Source organism: Oncorhynchus gorbuscha, linkage group LG07, assembly GCF_021184085.1.
Source record: "Oncorhynchus gorbuscha isolate QuinsamMale2020 ecotype Even-year linkage group LG07, OgorEven_v1.0, whole genome shotgun sequence".
Lineage (NCBI taxonomy): Eukaryota > Metazoa > Chordata > Actinopteri > Salmoniformes > Salmonidae > Oncorhynchus > Oncorhynchus gorbuscha.
Genome location: NC_060179.1, coordinates 45288129 through 45309075, shown reverse-complemented (window position 1 = coordinate 45309075; position 20947 = coordinate 45288129). Strand labels below are relative to the sequence as shown.

General features: G+C 43.4%; 1 protein-coding gene across 3 annotated transcripts; it reads left to right on the top strand.

The window, feature by feature from the left end:
• The first annotated feature begins 1041 nt into the window (after positions 1-1041).
• Positions 1042-20428, top strand: LOC124039913 (transmembrane protein 180-like). 3 transcript variants are annotated; one of them, XM_046356466.1, is made up of 8 exons: positions 1060-1199; positions 12344-12626; positions 12812-12891; positions 13075-13524; positions 14052-14269; positions 14808-14979; positions 18113-18306; positions 18468-20428. In XM_046356466.1, the coding sequence occupies exons 2-8, from the start codon at positions 12450-12452 to the stop codon at positions 18722-18724; spliced, it is 1548 nt and encodes a 515-aa protein (XP_046212422.1). In that variant the 5' UTR covers positions 1060-1199; positions 12344-12449; the 3' UTR covers positions 18725-20428. The 3 variants fall into 3 exon arrangements, with proteins under 3 accessions (XP_046212424.1, XP_046212422.1, XP_046212423.1); XM_046356467.1 differs by lacking the exon at positions 1060-1199 and adding an exon at positions 10869-10913; XM_046356468.1 differs by lacking the exons at positions 18113-18306; positions 18468-20428 and adding an exon at positions 15107-15849 and having other exon boundaries at positions 1042-1199.
• Positions 20429-20947: the final 519 nt, after the last annotated feature.

Genomic DNA, 20947 nt, shown 5'->3' with positions numbered 1-20947 from the left:
CGACTTGCCAAAACGATCGTTTGTTAACAAGAAATTTGTGGAGTGGATGAAAGACGAGTTTTAATGACTCCAATTTAAGTGTGTGTAAACTCCCGACTTCAACGGTACATCTTGATCTTTCATTTAACCGGATGTCACAATCTCCGTACATCAGCCCCTCGGGATGTAGTGCTCATATAGGTGGCGCTATAACCCTAGTCAAAGAAATGAGAGGGGAATTTAGAGATACTGGGTATAAAGACGAGATGCTTGTGTCTCCACCCTATTCATATTCGTTGTCAACTGAAGGTTGCTCTCTTTGGATTGGTGAATAAATCTCGTTATTTTAATATTTTTTTAAATATTCGATGTATTGACGTCAGCAGCCTGAATTCAATGGAGAGGGAGATGCTGGTCAGTTCAATTCAAAGGGCTTTATTGGAATGGGAAACATATGTTTACATTGCCAAAGCAAGTGAAATAGATAATAAACAAAAGTGAAATAATAAGAAATAAACAGTAATAAATAACAAACATTACACTCACAAAAGTGTAGAAGACATTTCAAATGTCATATTATATATACATACAGTGTTGTAATGATGTGCAAATAGTTCAAGTACAAAATGGAAAATAAATAAAAATAAATATGGGTTGTATTTACAATGGTGTTTGTTCTCCACTGGTTGCTGTTGTGGCAACAGGTCACAAATCTTGCTGCTGTGATTGCGCACTGTGGTATTTCACCCAATAGATATGGGAGTTTATCATAATTTGATTTTTTTTTTGAATTATTTGTGGGTCTATGGTCATACATTTGGCAGGGGTTAGGGAGTGCAGCTCCGATATTAAGCGGTTTTCCGCAAAATTGCCGGGATGTCACGTGCATTACACTTATATCAGTACACTCGTAATAACCTTAGCATAGCGAAACATCTATCGTATAAAATAAGCCTCGCGTGTCAAAACAGCAATTCATTGTATCTTGACTCAATTCAACACAACCTGTCTTCCCCATTCAAAACTGGTAACATGCTTAAGGTGGACCCATTTTGGGCGGAGTAAAGCCTCTCGCTATAGCCTCTTCCTCTCTTGGGAAACCCCTATTCGTGGCTGATTACAGTCATTTGTTGTGACGTCTACTAATGCAACGTAAACTGTGGCTTGTATTGATTGGAAAGGTTTCCTATTAGTTTCCGATGCTTCGTTTAATGATAATGGTAAGTACATTTTCCGTTTTGTTAGGGGATTGGTCTAACCACAGGTCTAGCTAGTTAACTCGCTGGTTTAGTGGTTAGCCTACTTTAGCTACCAGCTGTCGACCTGTCTTTGTACGTCTCGGCGACAGCTGATGCAGCGAATACAGCTAACGGTAGCTATCTAACCTGTAGAACGATTGGACACATCTGATACTGGGCCGCAACTATATATTGTGTAGCTAGCTATCTGTATGTGTATAGCTACCTCACTAGCTAACTAGATTTGTGTGTGTGTGTGTGTGTGTGTGTGTGTGTGTGTGTGTGTGTGTGTGTGTGTGTGTGTGTGTGTGTGTGTGTGTGTGTGTGTGTGTGTGTGTGTGTGTGTGTGTGTGTGTGTGTGTGTAATAGCTCCCTTTACTGCATCTAATTCCTGTAAGCCACCCAGTATTGTTATAGCAGCTTTCATTAGGAACGTGTGTGTAATAGCAATAGCTCCCTTTACTGCATCTACTTCCTGTAAGCCACCCAGTATTGTTATAGCAGCTTTCATTAGGAATGTGTGTGTGTGTGGGGTCGAACAATGGGAGTGGGAGAGAACACTTGGCTGCTTATTCCCAGAGGTCTATTCGCTCATCAGCCCAGCCCCAAAGATCAAGTATCAGACCACAGTCCCACGCACTTTCACAGTATCTAACACAGTGTGACAAACTAGCTGTGTAGAGTAGAGTACACAACAAGTGCACAGCCCTCTCTCTGCCAGCCCACCTGCTCTCTCTGCCAAGAAGCCTCTCCAGTCTTAGCAGGCAGGTGAGAGAGCTGCCCTGCCATCCACTATAACAAGAGTTGGTCCTCGTCAGAGGTGTACTGAACTATACTGTACACAAACTACTTTGCTCCTTGTTCCCAGAAGATTAAGTGAGATGGGAATCAAATTGTGAGATGTGATCCAATACAGTCGTTCCTCTCCACTGCATGGATCTGATGGGACCAGACACAGCTCGTATTTGCTCTACTCGTAGGCCTATTTGTTGACATTTGGCCTGATCAGAACTCTGTGTGCGATTTCTCTGCTGAGAACCTGTTTGAGAAAACATTACATGGGTAATGCTGGGACAGGGCCATGGCTTGTGTGGTGTAGCATCTAACAGGCAGGTGTGGAGCCAGAGCCTAGGCATTATTAACACAACAAAGATTCCATTGGACGCCACATGTGAGACTTGCGTTCTGAAGGCTGAATCCTACAGCAGTAGCAGTAAACCACCAGGCCACAAAAGACTGGAAAAATACATTCTTAAGCTTTTGAACCAATGCTTTTCAGACTCGCTCCACCCTGTTGACAAATAACAGATGATAGAATTATTTGCTGAAGTGATTCAACATAACAGAACTCTATTGAACTTAGACTCCTTTCCTTGATTGACACAGAACAAAGCAAGGCTACACCTTAGTGTGCCTCAGAACCAACCATAGAACAAGAAAATACCAAAAGCTAGAATGTGAGCATCAAGAGATTCAGTGCCTTTTCCATTGTGTCTCTCGTCCTGTGTAAAGGTGGCCAGCCAAATCTTTCCTGAGGACAGTGAGGTGGAGTTAGTATCATGAAAGACAGAACCCAAAATCACAATAATTGGAGGGTAGGATTACACCGTCCTGTCATCCAGATGTTCCTAGGTCAGAGGAGACTCATGATTAACTAAGCCTGCATCCTAAATGGGACCCTATTCCCAATGAAGTGCACTACCTTTGACCAAACCCCTAATTGGGTGCTATTTAGGATGCAACCCAAGGCTCAGCTAATGCTCATAACTTCACTCTCACTTAATGAATACAGTAGGAGTATTCATTATTCAAATGATGTGTACTACAGTTGAAGTCGGACGTTTACATACACTTAGGTTGGAGTCATTAAAACAGTTTTTCAACCACTCCACAAATTTGTTGTTAAACTATAGTTTTGGCAAGTCGGTTAGGACATCTACTTTGTGCATGACACTTATTTTTTTCCAACATTAGTTTACACACAGATTATTTAACTTATAATTCACTGTATCACTATTCGAGTGGGTCAGAAGTAGAGGTCGACCGATTATGATTTTTCAACGCCAATACCGATACCGGTTATTGGAGGACCAAAAAAAGCCGATACCAATTAATCGGCTGATTTAAAAAATATATATATTTTTATTTCTTTGTAATAATGACAACTACAACAATACTGAATGAACACTTATTTTAACTTAATATAATACACCAATAAAATCAATTTAGCCTCAAATCAATAATGAAACATGTTCAATTTGGTTTAAATAATGCAAAAACAAAGTGTTGTAAGAAAGCTAACGTTTAAGTTCCTTGCTCAGGACATGAGAACATATGAAAGCTGGTGGTTCCTGTTAACATGAGTCTTCAATATTCCCAGGTAAGAAGTTTTAGGTTGTAGTCATTATAGGATTTATAGGACTATTTCTCTCTACGATTTGTATTTCAAATACCTATGACTATTGGATGTTCTTATAGGCACTTTAGTATAGCTTCCATCCCTCTCCTCGCCGCTACCTGGGCTCGAACCATGGACAACAGCCACCCTCAAAGCAGCATTAACCATGCAGCGCAAGGGGAAGAACTACTCCAAGTCTCAGAGCGAGTGACGTTTGAAACGCTATTAGCGCGCACCCCACTAACTAGCTAGCCATTTCACATCGGTTACATCGGCCTAATCTTGGGAGTTGATAGGCTTGAAGTCATAAACAGCGCAATGCTTGAAGCATTGCGAAGAGCTGCTGGCAAAACGCACGAAAGTGCCGTTTGAATGAATGCTTACGAGCCTGCTGGTGCCTACCATCACTCAGTCAGACTGCTCTATCAAATCATAGACTTAATTATAACATAATAACACACAGAAATATGAGCCTTTGGTCATTAATATGGTCGAATCCGGAAAGATCATTTCGAAAACAAAATGTTTATTCTTTCAGAGAAATACGGAAACTTTCCGTATTTTATCTAATGGATGGCATCCCTAAGTCGAAATATTGCTGTTACATTGCACAACCTTCAATTGTGAATGCGCACCACATCGGTAATATGCAGTGCAGGACACGCTAACTAGTCAATGCTAGCTAGCAACTTACCTTGGCTTCTTACTGCATTCACATAACAGGCAGGCTCCTCGTGGGGCAGGTGGTTAGAGCGTTGGACTAGTTAACCGTAAGGTTGCAAGATTGAATCCCTGAGCTGACAAGGTAAATATCTGTTGTTCTGCCCCTGAACAAGGCGGTTAACCCACCGTTCCTAGGCCGTCATTAAAAGTAAGAATGTGTTCTCAACTGACTTGCCTCGTTAAATAAAGTTGTAAAAAATTTGCAAAATCGGCATCCAAAACTACAGATTTCCAATTGTTATGAAAACTTGAAATCGGCACTAAATTAATCGGCCATTCCGATTAATCAGTCGACCTCTAGTCAGAAGTTTACATGCACTATGTTGACTGTGCCTTTAAACAGCTTGGAAAATTCCATAAAATTTTCATGGCTTTATAAGCTTCTGATAGGCTAATTGACATAATTTGAGTCATTTGGAGGTGTACCTGTGGATGTATTTCAAGACCTACCTTCAGACTCAGTGCCTCTTTGCTTGGCCTCATAGGAAAATCAAAAGAACTCAGCAAAAAAATTGTAGACCTCCACACAGCTGGTTCATCCTTGGGAGCAATTTCCAAACTCCTGAAGGTACCAAGTTCATCAGTACAAACAATAGTGTGTAAGGATAAACACCATGGGACCACGCAGCCGTCACACCTCTCAGGAAGGGGATGTGTTCTGTCTCCTAGAGATGAATGTACTTTGGTGCGAAAAGTGCAAATCAATCCCAGAACAACAGCAAAGGACCTTGTGAAGATGCTGGAGGAAACAGGTACAAAAGTATCTATATCCACAGTAAAATGAGTCCTATATCGAAGAAGCCACTGCTCCAAAACTGCCATAAAAAAGCCAGGCTACGTTTTGCAACTGCACATGGGGACAAAGATCGTACTTTTTGGAGAAATGTCCTCTAGTCTGATGAAACTAAAATAGAACTGTTTGGCCATAATGACCATCATTATGTTTGGAGGGAAAAGGGGGAGGCTTGCAAGCCGAAAAACACCATCCCAACCGTGAAGAACGGGGATGTAAGCATCATATTGTGGGGGTGCTTTGCTGCAGAAGGGACTGGTGCACTTCACAAAATAGATTGCATCATGACAAAATAGATGGTATCATGAGGAAGGAAAATTATGTATTTTTTGATTATGTAATGATATAGTGAAGCAACATCTCAAGACATCAGTCAGGAAGTTAAAGCTTGGTCGCAAATGGGTCTTCTAAATGGACAATGACCCCAAGCATACTTCCAAAGTTATGGCAAAATGGCTTAAGGACAACAAAGTCAAGGTATTGGAGTGGCCATCACAAAGTCCTGACCTCAATCCTATAGAAAATGTGTAGACAGAACTAATAAAGCATGTGCGAACAAGGAGGCCTACAAACCTGACTCAGTTACACCAGCTCTGTCAGGAGGAATGGGCCAAAATTCACCCAACTTATTGTGAGAAGCTTGTGGAAGGCTACCTGAAATGTTTGACCCAATTTAAACAATTTAAAGGCAATGCTACCAAATACTAATTGAGTGCATGTAAACTTCTGACCCACTGGGAATGTGATGAAATAAATAAAAGCTGAAATGAATCATTCTCTACTATTACTCTGACATTTCACATTCTTAAAATAAAGTGGTGATCCTAACTCACCTAAAACTGAGTTGAAATGTATTTGGCTATGGTGTATGTAAACCTCCGACTTCAACTGTATATTACATATTGGATCACAAACAAATACAACTTTTACATTAACGTGTACACTACCGGTCAAAGGTTTTAGAACACCTACTCATTCAAGGGGTTTTCTTTATTTGTACTATTTTTGGCCAGGTCATATGTTGTCTTGAAGGAGTTCCCACATGCTGAGCTCTTGTTGGCTGCTTTTCCTTGACTCTGCTGTCCAACTCATCCCAAACCATCTCAATTGGGTTGAGGTCGGGTGATTGTCGAGGCCAGGTCATCTGTTGCAGCACTCCATCACTCTCCTTCTTGGTAAAATAGCCCTTACACAATCTGGAGGTGTGTTGGGTCATTGTCCTGTTGAAAAACAAATGATAGTCCCACTAAGCCCAAACCAGATGTGATGGCATATTGCTGCAGAATGCTGTGGTAGTCATGCTGGTTAAGTGTGCCTTGGTTTCTAAATATAATCACAGACGGTGTCACCACTAAAGCACCATAACACCTCCTCCCCCAAGCTTTACGGTGGGAAATACACATGCGGGGATCATCCGTTCACCCATACCACATCTCTCAAAGACATGGTGGTTAGGACCAAAAAACACACATTTCGATTCCAGACCAAAGGACACATTTCCACCGGTCTCCTTCCACAGTCTCCTCTGAACAGTTGATGTTGAGATGTGTCTGTTACTTGAACTCTGTGAAGCATTTATTTGGGCTGTAATTTCTGGTAACTCTGCTGCACAGGATAAGTTCTCTGGGTCTTCCATTCCTGTTGCGGTCCTCATGAGAGCCAGTTTCATCATAGCGCTTGATGGTTTTTGCGACTGCACTTGAAGACATTTTCCGTATTGACTGACCTTAGTCTAAAAATAATGATGGACTGTCATTTCTCTTTGCTTATTTGAGCTGTTCTTGCCATAATATGGACTTGGTCTTTTACCAAATAGGGCTATATTCTGTATACCCCCCTACCTTGTGACAACACAACTGTTTGGCTCAAACACATTAATAAGCAAAGACATTCCTCAAACTTTTAAGAAGGCACAACTGTTAATTGAAATGCATTCCAGGTGACTACCTCATGAAGTTGGTTGAGAGAATGACAAGAGTGTGCAAAGCTGTCATCAAGGCAAAGGGTGGTTATTTGAAGAATCTGAAATGTAAAATTAATGTTGATTTGTTTAACACTTTTGGTTTCTACATGATTTCTATATGTGTTATTTAATAGTTTGAATGTCTTCACTATTATTCTACAATGTAGAAAATAGTAAAAATAAAGAAAAACCCTTGAATGACTAGGTGTTCTAAAACTTTTATCCGGTAGTGTAGTTACCAATAAAATGGTCTGACGGTGAAGTGGACATACTCCATGTATATACTGTATACTGAACAAAAATATAAACACACCCTGCAACTAGGGTTGCACATTTTGGGGAATATTCAGAGATGGGAATTAATGGGAATATATGTAAATTAATATCCATACCATTTAAATGTAGATGTTTTTTGCATTGGATATATTTACCATAACATATGGAGACAGAAACATAAACATTGTACCTTATCATAAGTAGACATACATGCAAATTATTGATTCAATCCTTCCAATAGAAATAAAACAATTTAGTGACGAATTGAACTTTCAATGAGTTGACTCTGCACATGGAATGATTTCAATGAACAACAAAAGAAAGGGAATATTGAATGATCCTCAATGATCCATCGCGTCTCCCAAAAACATTTTCATCATGTAAAATGATAGTCTAGAAACTAAAGCTTTGGTTGTCTTCCTCTCAGGCTTCCATGTCTTCTCCCTGGACCTCCTCAATGTCCACCTTCTGAACATCAGACTCTGAGGCCTCATCTTCACTGTCACTTTCCAAACTTGTTGAGGATGGCTCGTTGTCAGGCTCAAAAAGCCTCAAATTTGCCCGGATAGCCACCAATTTTTCAACCCTTGTATTGATCAGCCTGTTGCGTGCTTTGCTGTCTATGAGTTCCCAAACAAGGACCAGTTGCGCTCTGAGACGGCTGATGTTGGTGGGATTTGGAGGATGTTGGAGGCTACAGGGGAAAGCGCTTCAGATCCACAAAGTCCCTTCCACCAGGTGGCTGATGAGATATGTTGGCACGACTGCCATATTTCATCTCCATCCCAAAGTCTTGCTTGGAAGTCTACTTCGCCAGACTGCCAAGAACCTTGCCCTCATCCAGGCCAGGGTGGCGAGTCACAGTAGGGATTGCACCATAGGCCTTGTTGATCTCTGCACCAGACAGGATGCTCTTGCCAGCGTACTTGGGGTCCAACATGTACACTGTGGCGTGTATGGGCCTCAGGCAGATGTCTTCTCCCTTTTTGATGTATTTCAGAACTGCAGTTTCCTCTGCTTGGAGCAACAGTAAAGTGGGCAGTATGGAGTTCTTCTCTTACATCTGCAAGCAGAGTCTGAACATCAGACAGGATGGCATTTTCTCCCTCAATCCTTGCAATGTCTACTGCTATAGGTTTCAGGCTGCTTTACCACTCTCTCCTAAAATACACTACTCAAAAAAATAAGGGGAACACTAAAATAACACATCCTAGATCTGAATGAAGGAAATATTCTTATTAAATACTTTTTTCTTTACATAGTTGAATGTGCTGACAACAAAATCACACACAAAGTATCAATGGAAATCAAATGTATCAACCCATGGAGGTCTGGATTTGGAGACACACTCAAAATTAAAGTGGAAAACTACACTACAACTTTGATGTAATGTCCTTAAAACAAGTCAAAATGAGGCTCAGTAGTGTGTGTGGCCTCCACGTGCCTGTATGACCTCCCGACAACGCCTGGGAATGCTCCTGATGAGGTGGTGGCTGATCTCCTGAGGGATCTCCTCCCAGACCTGGACTAAAGCATCCACTAACTCCTGGACAGTCTGTGGTACAACGTGGCGTTCCAGATGTACTCAATTGGATTCAGATATGGGGAACGGGCAGGCCAGTCCATAGCATCAATGCCTTCCTCTTGCAGGAACTGCAAGAGGTCTAGCATTGTCTTGCATTAGGAGGAACCCAGGGCCAACCGCACCAGCATATGGTCTCACAAGGGGTCTGAGGATCTCATCTCGGTACCTAATGGCAGTCAGGCTACCTCTGGCGAGCACATGGAGGGCTATGCACCCCCCCCCCCGGTGTTGGGCTGTAAGCACAACCCCCACCTGTGGACGTCAGGCCCTCATACCACCCTCATGGAGTCTGTTTCTGACCGTTTGAGCAGACACATGCACATTTGTGGCCTGCTGGAGGTCATTTTGCAGGGCTCTGGCAGTGCTCCTCCTTGCACAAAGGCGGAGGTAGCGGTCTTGCTGCTGGGTTGTTGCCCTCCTACGGCCTCCTCCACGTCTCCTGGTGTACTGGCCTGTCTCCTGGTAGCGCCTCCATGCTCTGGACACTACGCTGACAGACACAGCAAACCTTCTTGCCACAGCTCGCATTGATGTGCCATCCTGGATGAGCTGCACTACCCGAGCCACTTGTGTGGGTTGTGGACTCTGTCTCATGCTACCACTAGAGTGAAAGCACCGCCAGCATTCAAAAGTGACCAAAACATCAGCCAGGAAGCATAGGAACTGAGAAGTGGTCTCTGGTCACCACCTGCAGAACCACTCCTTTATTGGGGGTGTCTTGCTAATTGCCTAGAATTTTCACCTGTTTATTCCATTTGCACAACAGCATGTGAAATGTATTGTCAATCAGTGTTGCTTCCTAAGTGGACAGTTTGATTTTACAGAAGTGTGATTGACTTGGAGTTACATTGTGTTGTTTAAGTGTTCCCTTTATTTTTTTGAGCAGTGTATATTCACCTCACCCAGTATTGTAATCAAAACATACCAGAAGGCATGTAGTCCTTGGCTCAGACAGTGTAGTAGTGTGGGCTCAATAGCATCTCATTAGTGTGCAAGATCTTGAGAATCCGTTGTACATGTGATTGAAGAATTTTTTTAATAAAAAAATTTAATAAAATAACTAGGCAAGTCAGATAAGAACAAACTCTTATTTTCAATGAAGGCCTAGGAACAGTGGATTAACTGCCTGTTCAGGGGCAGAACGACAGATTTGTACCTTGTCAGCTCGGGGATTTGAACTTGCAACCTTCCGGTTACTAGTCCAACGCTCTAACCACTAGTTTACCCTGCCGCCCCATGCACTGTGCATGCAGAGGGTTGCAATTCTATTTAATTGGGGATAGTTTAACCAAATTATTCCACAAGATCTAGATTTGTCTTATGTATATCCCAAAGTAAACTGCCTGTTACTCAGGCCCAGAAGCTAGGATATGCATATAATTGGTAGATTTGAATAGAAAACACTCAAAGGTTTCTAAAACTGTATCACAAAAAGAATAATATTCAGCCTTCCACTGTTTCCAATGGCTTTCCTGTTTATTATGAGGCGAAGTCCTCCCAGATTGAAGTTCCTAGGGCTTCCACTAGATGTCAACAGTCTTTAGAAAGAGTTTTGGGCTGGTTTTGGGAAAATGAGCTAGAAGTTGTAGTTTTTCTAAGTGGCTCCCATTTTGGCTGTAGTTTTTCCATGTGCGTGCGGAGGTGAAAGCGCGTTCTTTGTTATTTATCTCCGGTAATGAACATACTATTCTCCGTCTTAAATTGTATCGTTTATTTACGTATTAGGGTACCTGAGGTTTGATTATAAACGCTGTTTGACTTGTTTGGATAAGTTTATTGGTAACGTTTGGGATTAATTTTGTATGCATTTTAAAGGAGGGAAACCGGTGGATTATTGAATGAAGCACGCCAGCTAAACTGAGTTTTTATGGTTATAAAGAAGGACTTTATCGAACCAGAGGACCATTTTTGATGTAACTGGGACCTTTTGGAGTGCCAACAGAAGAAGATCTTCAAAGGTAAGGCATTTATTATATCACTATTTCTGACAGGCACCTGCCTGGTTGAAAAATGTTTTTCATGTTTTGTATGCGGGGTGCTGTCCTCAGATAATCGCATGGTGTGCTTTCGCCGTAAAGCCTTTTTGAAATCTGACACAGCGGCTGGATTAACAAGAAGTTAAGCTTTATTTTGATGTATTTTCATGAATTTGTATTTTCATAAATGTTGTTCTGCAATTTCCAAACCTTTGCAACCCTACATGCAACCATTTCAAAGATTTTACTTACAGTTCATTTTAGTTACAGTTCTTATAAGGAAAGCAGTCTGTTGAAATAAAATAATTAGGCCCTAATCTATGGATTTCACATGACTGGACAAGGGCACAGCCATGGGTGGGCCTGGGAGGGCATAGGGGAGAATGTTTTTCCCCACAAAGGGCATTATTACAGACAGAAATATGCCTCAGATGATCCCGCAGGTGAAAAAGCCAGATGTGGAGGTCCTGGGCTGGCGTGGTTACACGTGGTCTGCTGTTGTGAGGCCGGTTGGAAGTACTTTGCTCCGTTTGTCTTTGCCTCAAACCTGACTAGTCTCATAGTCCCAGAAAAATATCCCCACCACATGATGCTGCCACCACCATGCTTCACCGTAGGGATGGTGCCAGGTTTCCACCCGAGGTGACACTTGGCATTCAGGCCAAAGAGTTCAATCTTGGTTTCATCAGACCAGGTAATTTTGTTTCTCATGGTCTGAGAGTCCAAACTTCTTACATTTTAAGAATGATGGAGGCCTCTGTGTTCTTGTGGACCGTCAATGCTGCAGACATTTTTGGTACCCTTCCCCTGATCTGTGCCTCGACACAATCCTTTCTTGGAGCTCTACAGACAATTCCTTTGACCTCGTGGCTTGGTTTTTGCTCTGACATGAACTGTCAACTGTGGGACCTTATATAGACAGGTGTGTGCCTTTCCAAATCATGTCCAATCAATTGAATTGAACACAGGTGGACTCCAATCAAGTTGTAAAAACATCTCAAGGATGATCAATGGAAACAGGATGCACCTAAGCTCAATTTCGAGCCCAATAGCAAAGGGTCTGAATACTTTCAAATAAATAAGGTATTTCTGTTTTTTAAATAAATTGGCAAACTTTTCAAAACTGTTTTTGCTTTGTCATTTTGGGGTATTGTATGTAGATTGATGAGGAAATGTTTTTATTTAATCAATTTGAGAATAAGGCTGTAATGTAACAAAATGTGGGGTCTGAATGCTTTCCGAATGCACTCTAAGTAAGCTGTGTTACTCTTGCTCCTTTGTGTCTATTTGCTAAAGCGGTCTCTTCTCCCACACTGTACATTAACCTAGCCTAGCCCACCTCACAATTCACACATCCACATTTAGTCTTCCCTCCAAATGGTTGTTGACATGTGTCTTGTTTGCTCTGGTAGGAGTGGGTACGGTGGTGCCCCAGCCCCCTGGTCTGTGGGATGACTCGATGAGTGTGGTGGGGTGTGGCGGCGGGGCACGGAACAGCAGAGCGACTGAGTGAGAAGAATGGGCAGTAGGGGCTGTGACTGCAGGCTCGCTGTCTCCACTGGTGTCCCTACTGCGGTCCTCTACGGCTCCCTGTCCCTGTTTGTCTCCATTCTGCACAACGTCTTCCTGCTCTACTACGTGGAGACCTTTGTTTCCGTTTATAAGATCGACAAGCTCTCCTTTTGGGTTGGAGAGGTGAGTGACAGTTCCTGCCTTCAATGGATGATTATAATATTTGTGGTTTGGACGCTTTGTGCTTTAGACGATGACACATGTGTTGGATAAAGCAGAAAGACTGATACCTGGCTTTTTTCTCGGTTAGGATGTTTAACTGTCCTGTTACATTAACTCCTCCACCACTGACTCTCTGTCCCACACAGACAGTGTTCCTGATATGGAACAGCTTAAACGACCCTCTCATCGGCTGGCTGAGTGACCGCTCCTTCCTCAGCTCCCCACAGTAAGACGTTCTCTTTTCATCGTTTTCTCAAATCAATGGTGCACCTCTCTCTCTCTCTTTTTCAATCTCTACGTCTCTCTCTTTTTCACACTGTCTTGGAAGCACGGTTGGATAGCACAGTTAGTGGTAGAATGTTTCTTTACCATTGCACTATCCGTTTTTTCTCTCTCCCCTCTATCGTAGATTTGGCCCCCAGATCTCCAGCCCAGAGGTGGTACTAAAGCGTCTGGCTGCCCTCTCTAGGAATGGCCCCCTGTTCGCCCTCTCCTTCCTGGCTTTCTGGGTGTCATGGGCGCGGCCGGGCCTCCAGTTCCTGGTGTGCTTGTGCTTGTATGACGGCTTCCTCACCGTGGTGGACCTCAACCACAACGCCCTGCTGGCCGACCTGGCCGTGTCGGCCTACGACCGCACGCGCCTTAACTTCCACTGCTCTCTGTTCAGTGCCCTGGGCTCGCTCTCTGTCTTCCTGTCCTACAGCGTCTGGGACAAGGGTGACTTCTACTCGTTCCGGCTGTTCTGCGTAGTGCTGGCGGTCGTCTCCGCACTAGGCTTCACCGCCGTGTCGCGCCTGTTGAAGAGCCGCTTTCAGAAAGAGGCGCGCCTGAGACGGGACGAGGCGCTGAAACTCAAAGAGTAGGTGACATTATTATTCATCATGTATGCACTTGAGAAACACTTGGTTTACATTATGCACTGACAAGCAAGTGGTAACTGAATAACGGCACCCATTCTTGGTTTGCTTCCCACAACTCACCATATGGCGTCAAATCAGGCGTTTTAATCTGTCTACTCCTGTGGTGTCTATTCCAGCCATGGCCAGGCATTTTTTTTCTTGCAAATGGGAATTTCAAAGAGACTGAAATGTGAGCAAATAGAATTGATGCACAGTTTGCACACACTCATTCAGTCTGTTGGGCAGGTAGATAAACAGCAACACCTGCTCAGGTTACAGACTCAATCTCGTGTGTGTGTGTGTGTGTGTGTGTGTGTGTGTGTGTGTGTGTGTGTGTGTGTGTGTGTGTGTGTGTGTGTGTGTGTGTGTGTGTGTGTGTGTGTGTGTGTGTGTGTGTGTGTGTGTGTGTGTGTGTGTGTGTGTGTGTGTGTGTGTGATGTTACACTAGATGTCATTTCACTAATTCCCCCCCTTCCCTCTGGCTCAGGTTGAGTATTGGCCAGGGCCCTCTAACCCAGCAGGAGAAGCCAGTCACTCTAGGAGAGTATCTAAGGCAGCTCTCCAAGCACAAAAACTTCATGTGGTTCGCCTCTATGAACCTGGTCCAAGTGTTTCATTGTCACTTCAACAACAACTTCTTTCCTCTGTTCCTGGAGCACCTCCTCTCTGACAGCATCTCTGCCTCCACCGGCTCCATTCTGCTGGGTAAGAGGAGTACTGCTTGGATATATGCACCATGACAAGGGATGGGCCTCAAGTATAGAATGGGCTTAGTTTCAATCCCTAATCCCAGATCTGTTTGGGGCTGTCTTGGCAATTTCTATGGCCATTGTCACGTTTGGCCTGACAAATGACCATAGGAGTTGGCGAGACGGCACAAACAGATCTGGGACCAGGCTATTCGTTTTGGTCTGTTTCCATTTTATGGAAGGATTAGTACTTAGAATGTGAGGAAACACAGTTTATCACTTGTCTGCATACATTTAATAAATGTGGCTTTTCAGTCCACGGTCACACTATTTGGTTAGTCTGGATTTTCCATCTGTATATGCTCAACAGATGGTCATACTTTCAACAATCTATCAGTTGATAAGCATCTGCTTGTTAAGATTAGGTTTAGAATTAGGATAAGGGCTAAGGTTAGGGTTAGAGCTAGGGTTAATCCACCTGTAGATGCTGTACAGACTATCCAAATAAAGTGTTACCCAGTCCACTAACAGCTGTTCTTGACAACTCCTCACAGGGATCTCCTACATAGCACCCCACCTGAACAACCTTTATTTCCTGACCCTGTGTCAGCGCTACGGGGTCTACGCGGTCATCCGCTGGCTGTTCCTGGTCAAGCTGGCTCTCAGTGTGGCCATGCTGTTGGCCGGGGCCGACCAGGTCTATCTGCTGTGCATCTTCATCGCCAGGTACTGACACACACACACTTTCTTCATTCAATCGAATACAGTGCACTAGCTGCTAATGTAAGATACTGACATTGTTTGCTAGAAATGTTAATAAATAACACTTTGTATTTCATTTTTACATATCAAGGTCATGTACTCAAGTCACGGAAATTATTTTCATATCAAGGACTCGGTGTCGTGTGTTTTTTCCAACACTTGTCGAAGCTGAGCAAATGAATGAAGATTCCCAGCTTTCCCAGCAGTTTTGTGTGGCACTGTTTGCATTGTACCTGGCTGGGTGTTGTGTGTCAGCCAACCGACCAATCCCTTTATCAACACGGGGCTGGCAGCGGCTGGACGCAGCCTACCACTAGTCCCCTTGTCACAGTGCCATTGTTTTCCTAGACCGAAATGAGAGAAAGTCATAGTGTCAGGCTTTTCTCTGTTGGTTTGGGCCTTTCTATAAATGCCTTGACCTTTTAGCCCAGGAGGCGTTTTGCCTTCTCCTTTCTTTCCCTTCTAAACTCCTGCTCGGGGAAATCGGTTGCATATTCCACATCGTTGTATATTAGCAGATCAAATCCAAAATCAGGTTTTGTTTGTCACACGCCTCCGTAAACAACAGGTGTAGACTAACAGTGAAATGCTTCCTTACGGGCCCTTTCCCGACAACGCAGAGAGAAGGACAATAGAAAGATAGTAACACAAGGAATAAATACACAATGAGCAACGGCAACGTGGTTATCTACACGGTGTACCAGAACCGAGTCGGTGTGCAGGAGCACGAGGCAATTGAGGCAGTCGCACACATACAGGTATGGACAAAGTGACTTGGCAACAGGATAGATGATAAGCAGCAGCGTATGTTATGAGTCAGGGGGGGGTGTGTCAATGCAGATAGTCCTGGTAGCTATTCGGTTAACTACACTGAACAGAAATATAATAGCAACATGTAAAGTGTTGGTCCCATGTTTCATGAGCTGAAATAAAATATCCACAAAATGTTCCATACGCACAAAAAAAAGTGTATTTCTCTCATGTTGTACACAAGTGTTTTTACATCCGTGTTAGGGAGTATTTCTCTCATGTTGTACACAAGTGTTTTTACATCCCTGTTAGGGAGTATTTCTCTCATGTTGTACACAAGTGTTTTTACATCCCTGTTAGGGAGTATTTCTCTCATGTTGTACACAAGTGTTTTTACATCCCTGTTAGGGAGTATTTCTCTCATGTTGTACACAAGTGTTTTTACATCCCTGTTAGGGAGTATTTCTCTCATGTTGTACACAAGTGTTTTTACATCCCTGTTAGGGAGTATTTCTCTCATGTTGTACACAAGTGTTTTTACATCCCTGTTAGGGAGTATTTCTCTCATGTTGTACACAAGTGTTTTTACATCCCTGTTAGGGAGTATTTCTCCTTTGCCAAGATAATCCATCCACCTGACAGGTGTGACATATCCAGAAGCTGATTTAAAGAGCATGATCATTACACAAATGTGCAGTTTTATCACACAACACAATGCCACAGTGTCTTGCAATTGTCATGCTGACTGCAGGAATGTCCACCAGCTATTGCCAGATAATTTAAGATGTATTTTTCTAACATAAGTCGCCTCCAATGTTGTTTTAGAGAATTTGGCAGTACTGTATGTCCAACTGGCCTCACAAACGCAGACAATGTGTAAGCATGTCAGCCCAGGACCTCCACATCCGGCTTCTTCACCTGCGGGATCGTCTGATACCAGCCACCTGGACAGCTGATGAAACTGTGGGTTTGTACGACTGAAGAATTTCTGTAAAAATGGTCAGAATCTGTCTCAGGCAAGCTCATCTACGTGCTTGTCGTCCTTCACGGATGAGTCCCGGTTTCAACTCTACCGGGCAGATGGCAGACAGCGTGAATGGTGCCGTGTGGGCAAGTGGTTTGCTGACGTCAACGTTGTGAACACAGTGCCTCGTGGTGGCTGTGGGGATATGGTATGGGCAGGCATAAGCTATAGACAATGAACACTTGTATTTTATCAATTTGAAGGCACAGAGATACTATGACAAGATCCTGAGGCTCATTTTTGTGCCATTCATCCGCCGCCATCACTGTTTCAGCATGATAATGCACGGCCCAATGACACAGATCTGTACACAATTCCTGGAAGCTGAATATGTTCCAGTTCTTCCATGGCCTGCATACTCACCAGACATGTCACAAATTGAGCATGTTTGGGGTGCTCTGGATTGACGTGTACAACAGCAGGTTCCAGTTCCCGCCAATATCCAGCAACTTCGCACAGCCATTGAAGAGGAGTGGGACAATATTCCACAGGCCACAATCAACAGCCTTATCAACTTTATGCGAAGATGTGTCATGCTGTATGAGGCAAATGGTGGTCACACCAGATAGACTTTTTGTCTGATCCACAACCCTACTTTTTTTTAAAGGTATCTGTGAGCAACAGATTTATATCTGTATTCCCATTCATGTGAAGTTCATAGATTAGGGCGTAATTCATTTAATTCAATTGATTGATTTCCTCATATGAACTGTAACTCAGTAAATGTTTTAATATTTTTGTTCAGTGTATTTAGCTGTCTTATGGCTTGGGGGCAGAAGCTGTTCAGGGTCTTGTTGGTTGCGGACTTGGTTCATCTGTACCGCTTGCCATACGGTAACAGAGGCCTTTCTCTGACATCGCCTGGTATAGAGGTACTGGATGGCAGGGAGGTCAGCCCCAGTGATGTACTGGGCCGTACACACTACCCTCTGTAGAACCTTGCGGTCTGATGCCAAGCAGTTGCCATACATAACAATGATCTAGCCAGTCAAGATGCTCTCAGTGATGCAGCTGTAGAACTTTTTGAAGATCTGAGGGTCAATGCTAAATCTTTTCAGCCTCCTGAGGAGGAAGAAGTGTTGTCATGCCTGTGTTCATGACTGTGTTGGTGTGTGGAATTCCTTGAAGCTCTCAACGCGCTCCACTACAGCCCCGTCGATGTGAATGGGGGGTGTGCTCGGGCCTCCGTTTCCAGTAGTCCACTATCAGCTCCTTTTGTCTTGCTAATGTTGAGGAAAACTTGGAAACAGTGTTGACAATACTTCAGTAATGGCTCTGAAATATGCTTATACTCTTGTGCCCCCCCCCCCCCCCCCCCTCAAGTAACCGGGTGTTTACGGAGGGCACCTGCAAGCTGTTGAACCTGGTCATCACAGACCTGGTGGATGAGGACTTTGTGGTGAACCAGCGCCAGCAGGCAGCATCAGCGCTGCTCTTCGGTATGGTGGCCCTGGTAACCAAGCCTGGCCAGACCTTTGCTCCTCTCATCGGCACCTGGTTGCTGTGTGTCTACACAGGTACAAATTGACAGAGGGGCGAAAGCACAAAAGTCTGTTTTAATAAAGGCTCCTCGAAAATGGAGGAGATGCTAGAATCAAACCAATTTCACTAACCTTCTCTAGGTGGATTCCCACGCGTTCGTGCCTGTTCTTTATTCTCAGTATCTCTCTATTTCCAGGCTATGATATCTTTGAGAGAAACTCCATACAGGACTCTGCGGCAGCGATGGCATCCCCTGTCTCAGGCCAAGCAGGCTTCACTGTTCCACTTCGCCAGGGCTGTTTTTACCTGCTGGTGTTTGTGCCCATCTCCTGCGCCCTGCTGCAGCTACTGGCCTGGTCCCGCTTCACCCTCCACGGCCGCAGACTGCAGGGCGTCAAGGCCCAGAGGCAGGGAACCCAGCACAGCCACCTCATGGATGTCAAGGCCATCTGATCTGAGTCCTGCCCTTCCGCACCTTCGCTCAACTGCATGATGCTATACCACCCTCTGCCACTGGGGTCAGCAGGATGGAACACTGGAGAACAGATTTAAATCCCACTGTCAGGGACAAAAATATACTGTGAGAATCTAGCCTTATTTTGATATTAAGAGGACAAAGACTATATGTATGAACTGATGACTAAATGATACAGCAGAGCCAATCAAATAATAAGATTCCCATGCCCCTCTCTGGGACAGGGCGAGTAGACCATCCTAGGTTGAGGCGCAGCCTGGAATGCATTTCCATCCCCAAAGGAACACAAATTGTCACCAACTTTGCTATTACAGTGTGGTTACCCATTTTTGTATTTTTCACCCCATGGCAAAATGTGTTAAATTGCTGTGTGAAGGAAAATATTAAGTATGAAGGGAAAAAAAATGGGTGTATGTGCACACGAGTATAAAATCTAAAGCCTGATTTGCATGGACCTTGCGCTTTAAATTACAATTAGTGTTGAACCATCACCATGCTATTCTCTATATTTATGAAGTACTTCTAGTACGAATCTGCATGTTCAGAATTGTAAAAAGTCAAGGAACTATTTGTTTTACTTTTTTTAATTGCCTCGTGTTTTCTCACGCATTGTTGTAACGTTTGAAGGTGATGTGTTTAGCATTTAGGTAGCGATTACAAAACCCTAAACAACTTCTGTTTACATGTGTACCCCAGTTCAGGAAAGAGATGTATCTTTACACAGTGTACGAAACATTAGGAATACCTGCTCTTTCCATGTGACTGACCAGGTGAAAGCCATGATCCCTTATTGTAGTTAAATCCACTTCAGTCAGTGTAGATGAAGGGTTAAAGAAGGATTTTTATGAATTGTGTATGTTTGCCATTTAGAGGGAGACTGGGCAAAGGGAAAACCTTTAAGTGCCTTTGAACGGTAGGTAGCAGGTGCCAGGAAGCACCGGTTTGAGTGTCAAGAACGGCAACGCTGCTGGGTTTTTCATGCTCAATAGTTTCCTGTGTTTATAAAGAATGGTCCACCATGCAACAGACATCCAGCCAACTTGACACAACTGTGCGAAGCATCAACGTGGAACACTTTTGACACCTTGTAGAGTCCGTGCCCCGGCGAATTGAGGCTGTTTTGAGGGCAAATGTGGGTGCTACGCAATATTAGGAAGGTGTTCCTAATGTTTTGTACACTGTGTATATACTGTACCATGAAGAGAATTGAGAAACAGATTTGACTGAAAATGGGAAACTGTTTTGCCATGATGACCCAACTAATATATGATCATCATGAAGAATACATTCCATACTTTTTCCAAAGTTTAGTTTTGAATACTGCTGCTACATGGTTTTCTATGTGAACAGAGTATTAAAGGAGTCTTAAATTCCATCATATTAGTATTAATTTTTTTTCTAAAGTATTGTGATAATTTGAAGACACCTTGATAGTAGTGTTTTTAAGTGACTCAGGAATTCCAGTTTCAGCACCATGTGATTCACTTAGCCAGAATGGAAAGCAGAGGTTTGATCTTATAAGACATCCTTACGGTATACAGCAGAGATGCCTGTATTTGCCAGTTTTGTTACGGAATACTGTACAATGTATCTGTCTGGTTGTACCCCTGCTCATTGTAGCATCGGCCATTTCCGACCATCTTTGTGACCTTTTATTAAAGTGATCTCACTGCTTGAGAGTTTGTGGAATGTGTCTTGTTGCTCACTTTCACAGATATGTTAGGGTCTGTTAGACTTGTCCTAACTCGCAGCCTCGCACCAAACCCAGGAGCTCCTGTCTGTGTCTGGGCTACCTTCACTCACTAGACTAGGACCGGTGAAGTGTCACACCTCAGGCCTATTAAACCTAATGACTAAATTCCAAATACCTTTCATTGTAATTAAGGTCCAATGCAGCTGTTTTTATCTCAATATCAAATCATTTCTGGGTAACAATTAAGTACCTTACTGTGATTGTTTTCAAATGAAATGAATTGATGTATAAAATTGATACTATAGACCTTGCGAACTATGCTTGCCAACTATCGCATGTAATCGCCATACAGAGAGTATCAAGTAACCATTCAGAGCCAGCGATCAGTCATTTAATTAGCTATTTTCAGACGCTGACAAGCTGCAAGGGATGTAACACCTGAGGTAACATGATTTTGGACAGTTCAAATCAAACTATTTTTCACATGCGCCGAATACATCAAGTGTAG

What these genes read in the sequence shown, in the direction of transcription:
- LOC124039913 (XM_046356466.1), top strand. Translation starts at nt 12,450, where the DNA reads ATGGGCAGTAGGGGCTGTGACTGCAGGCTCGCTGTCTCCACTGGTGTC. An exon ending in CTGTGCATCTTCATCGCCAG is followed by an intron (nt 14,980 to 18,112) that starts GTACTGACACAC and finishes CCCCCCCTCAAG; the next exon opens with TAACCGGGTGTTTACGGAGG. An exon ending in GTTGCTGTGTGTCTACACAG is followed by an intron (nt 18,307 to 18,467) that starts GTACAAATTGAC and finishes CTCTATTTCCAG; the next exon opens with GCTATGATATCTTTGAGAGA.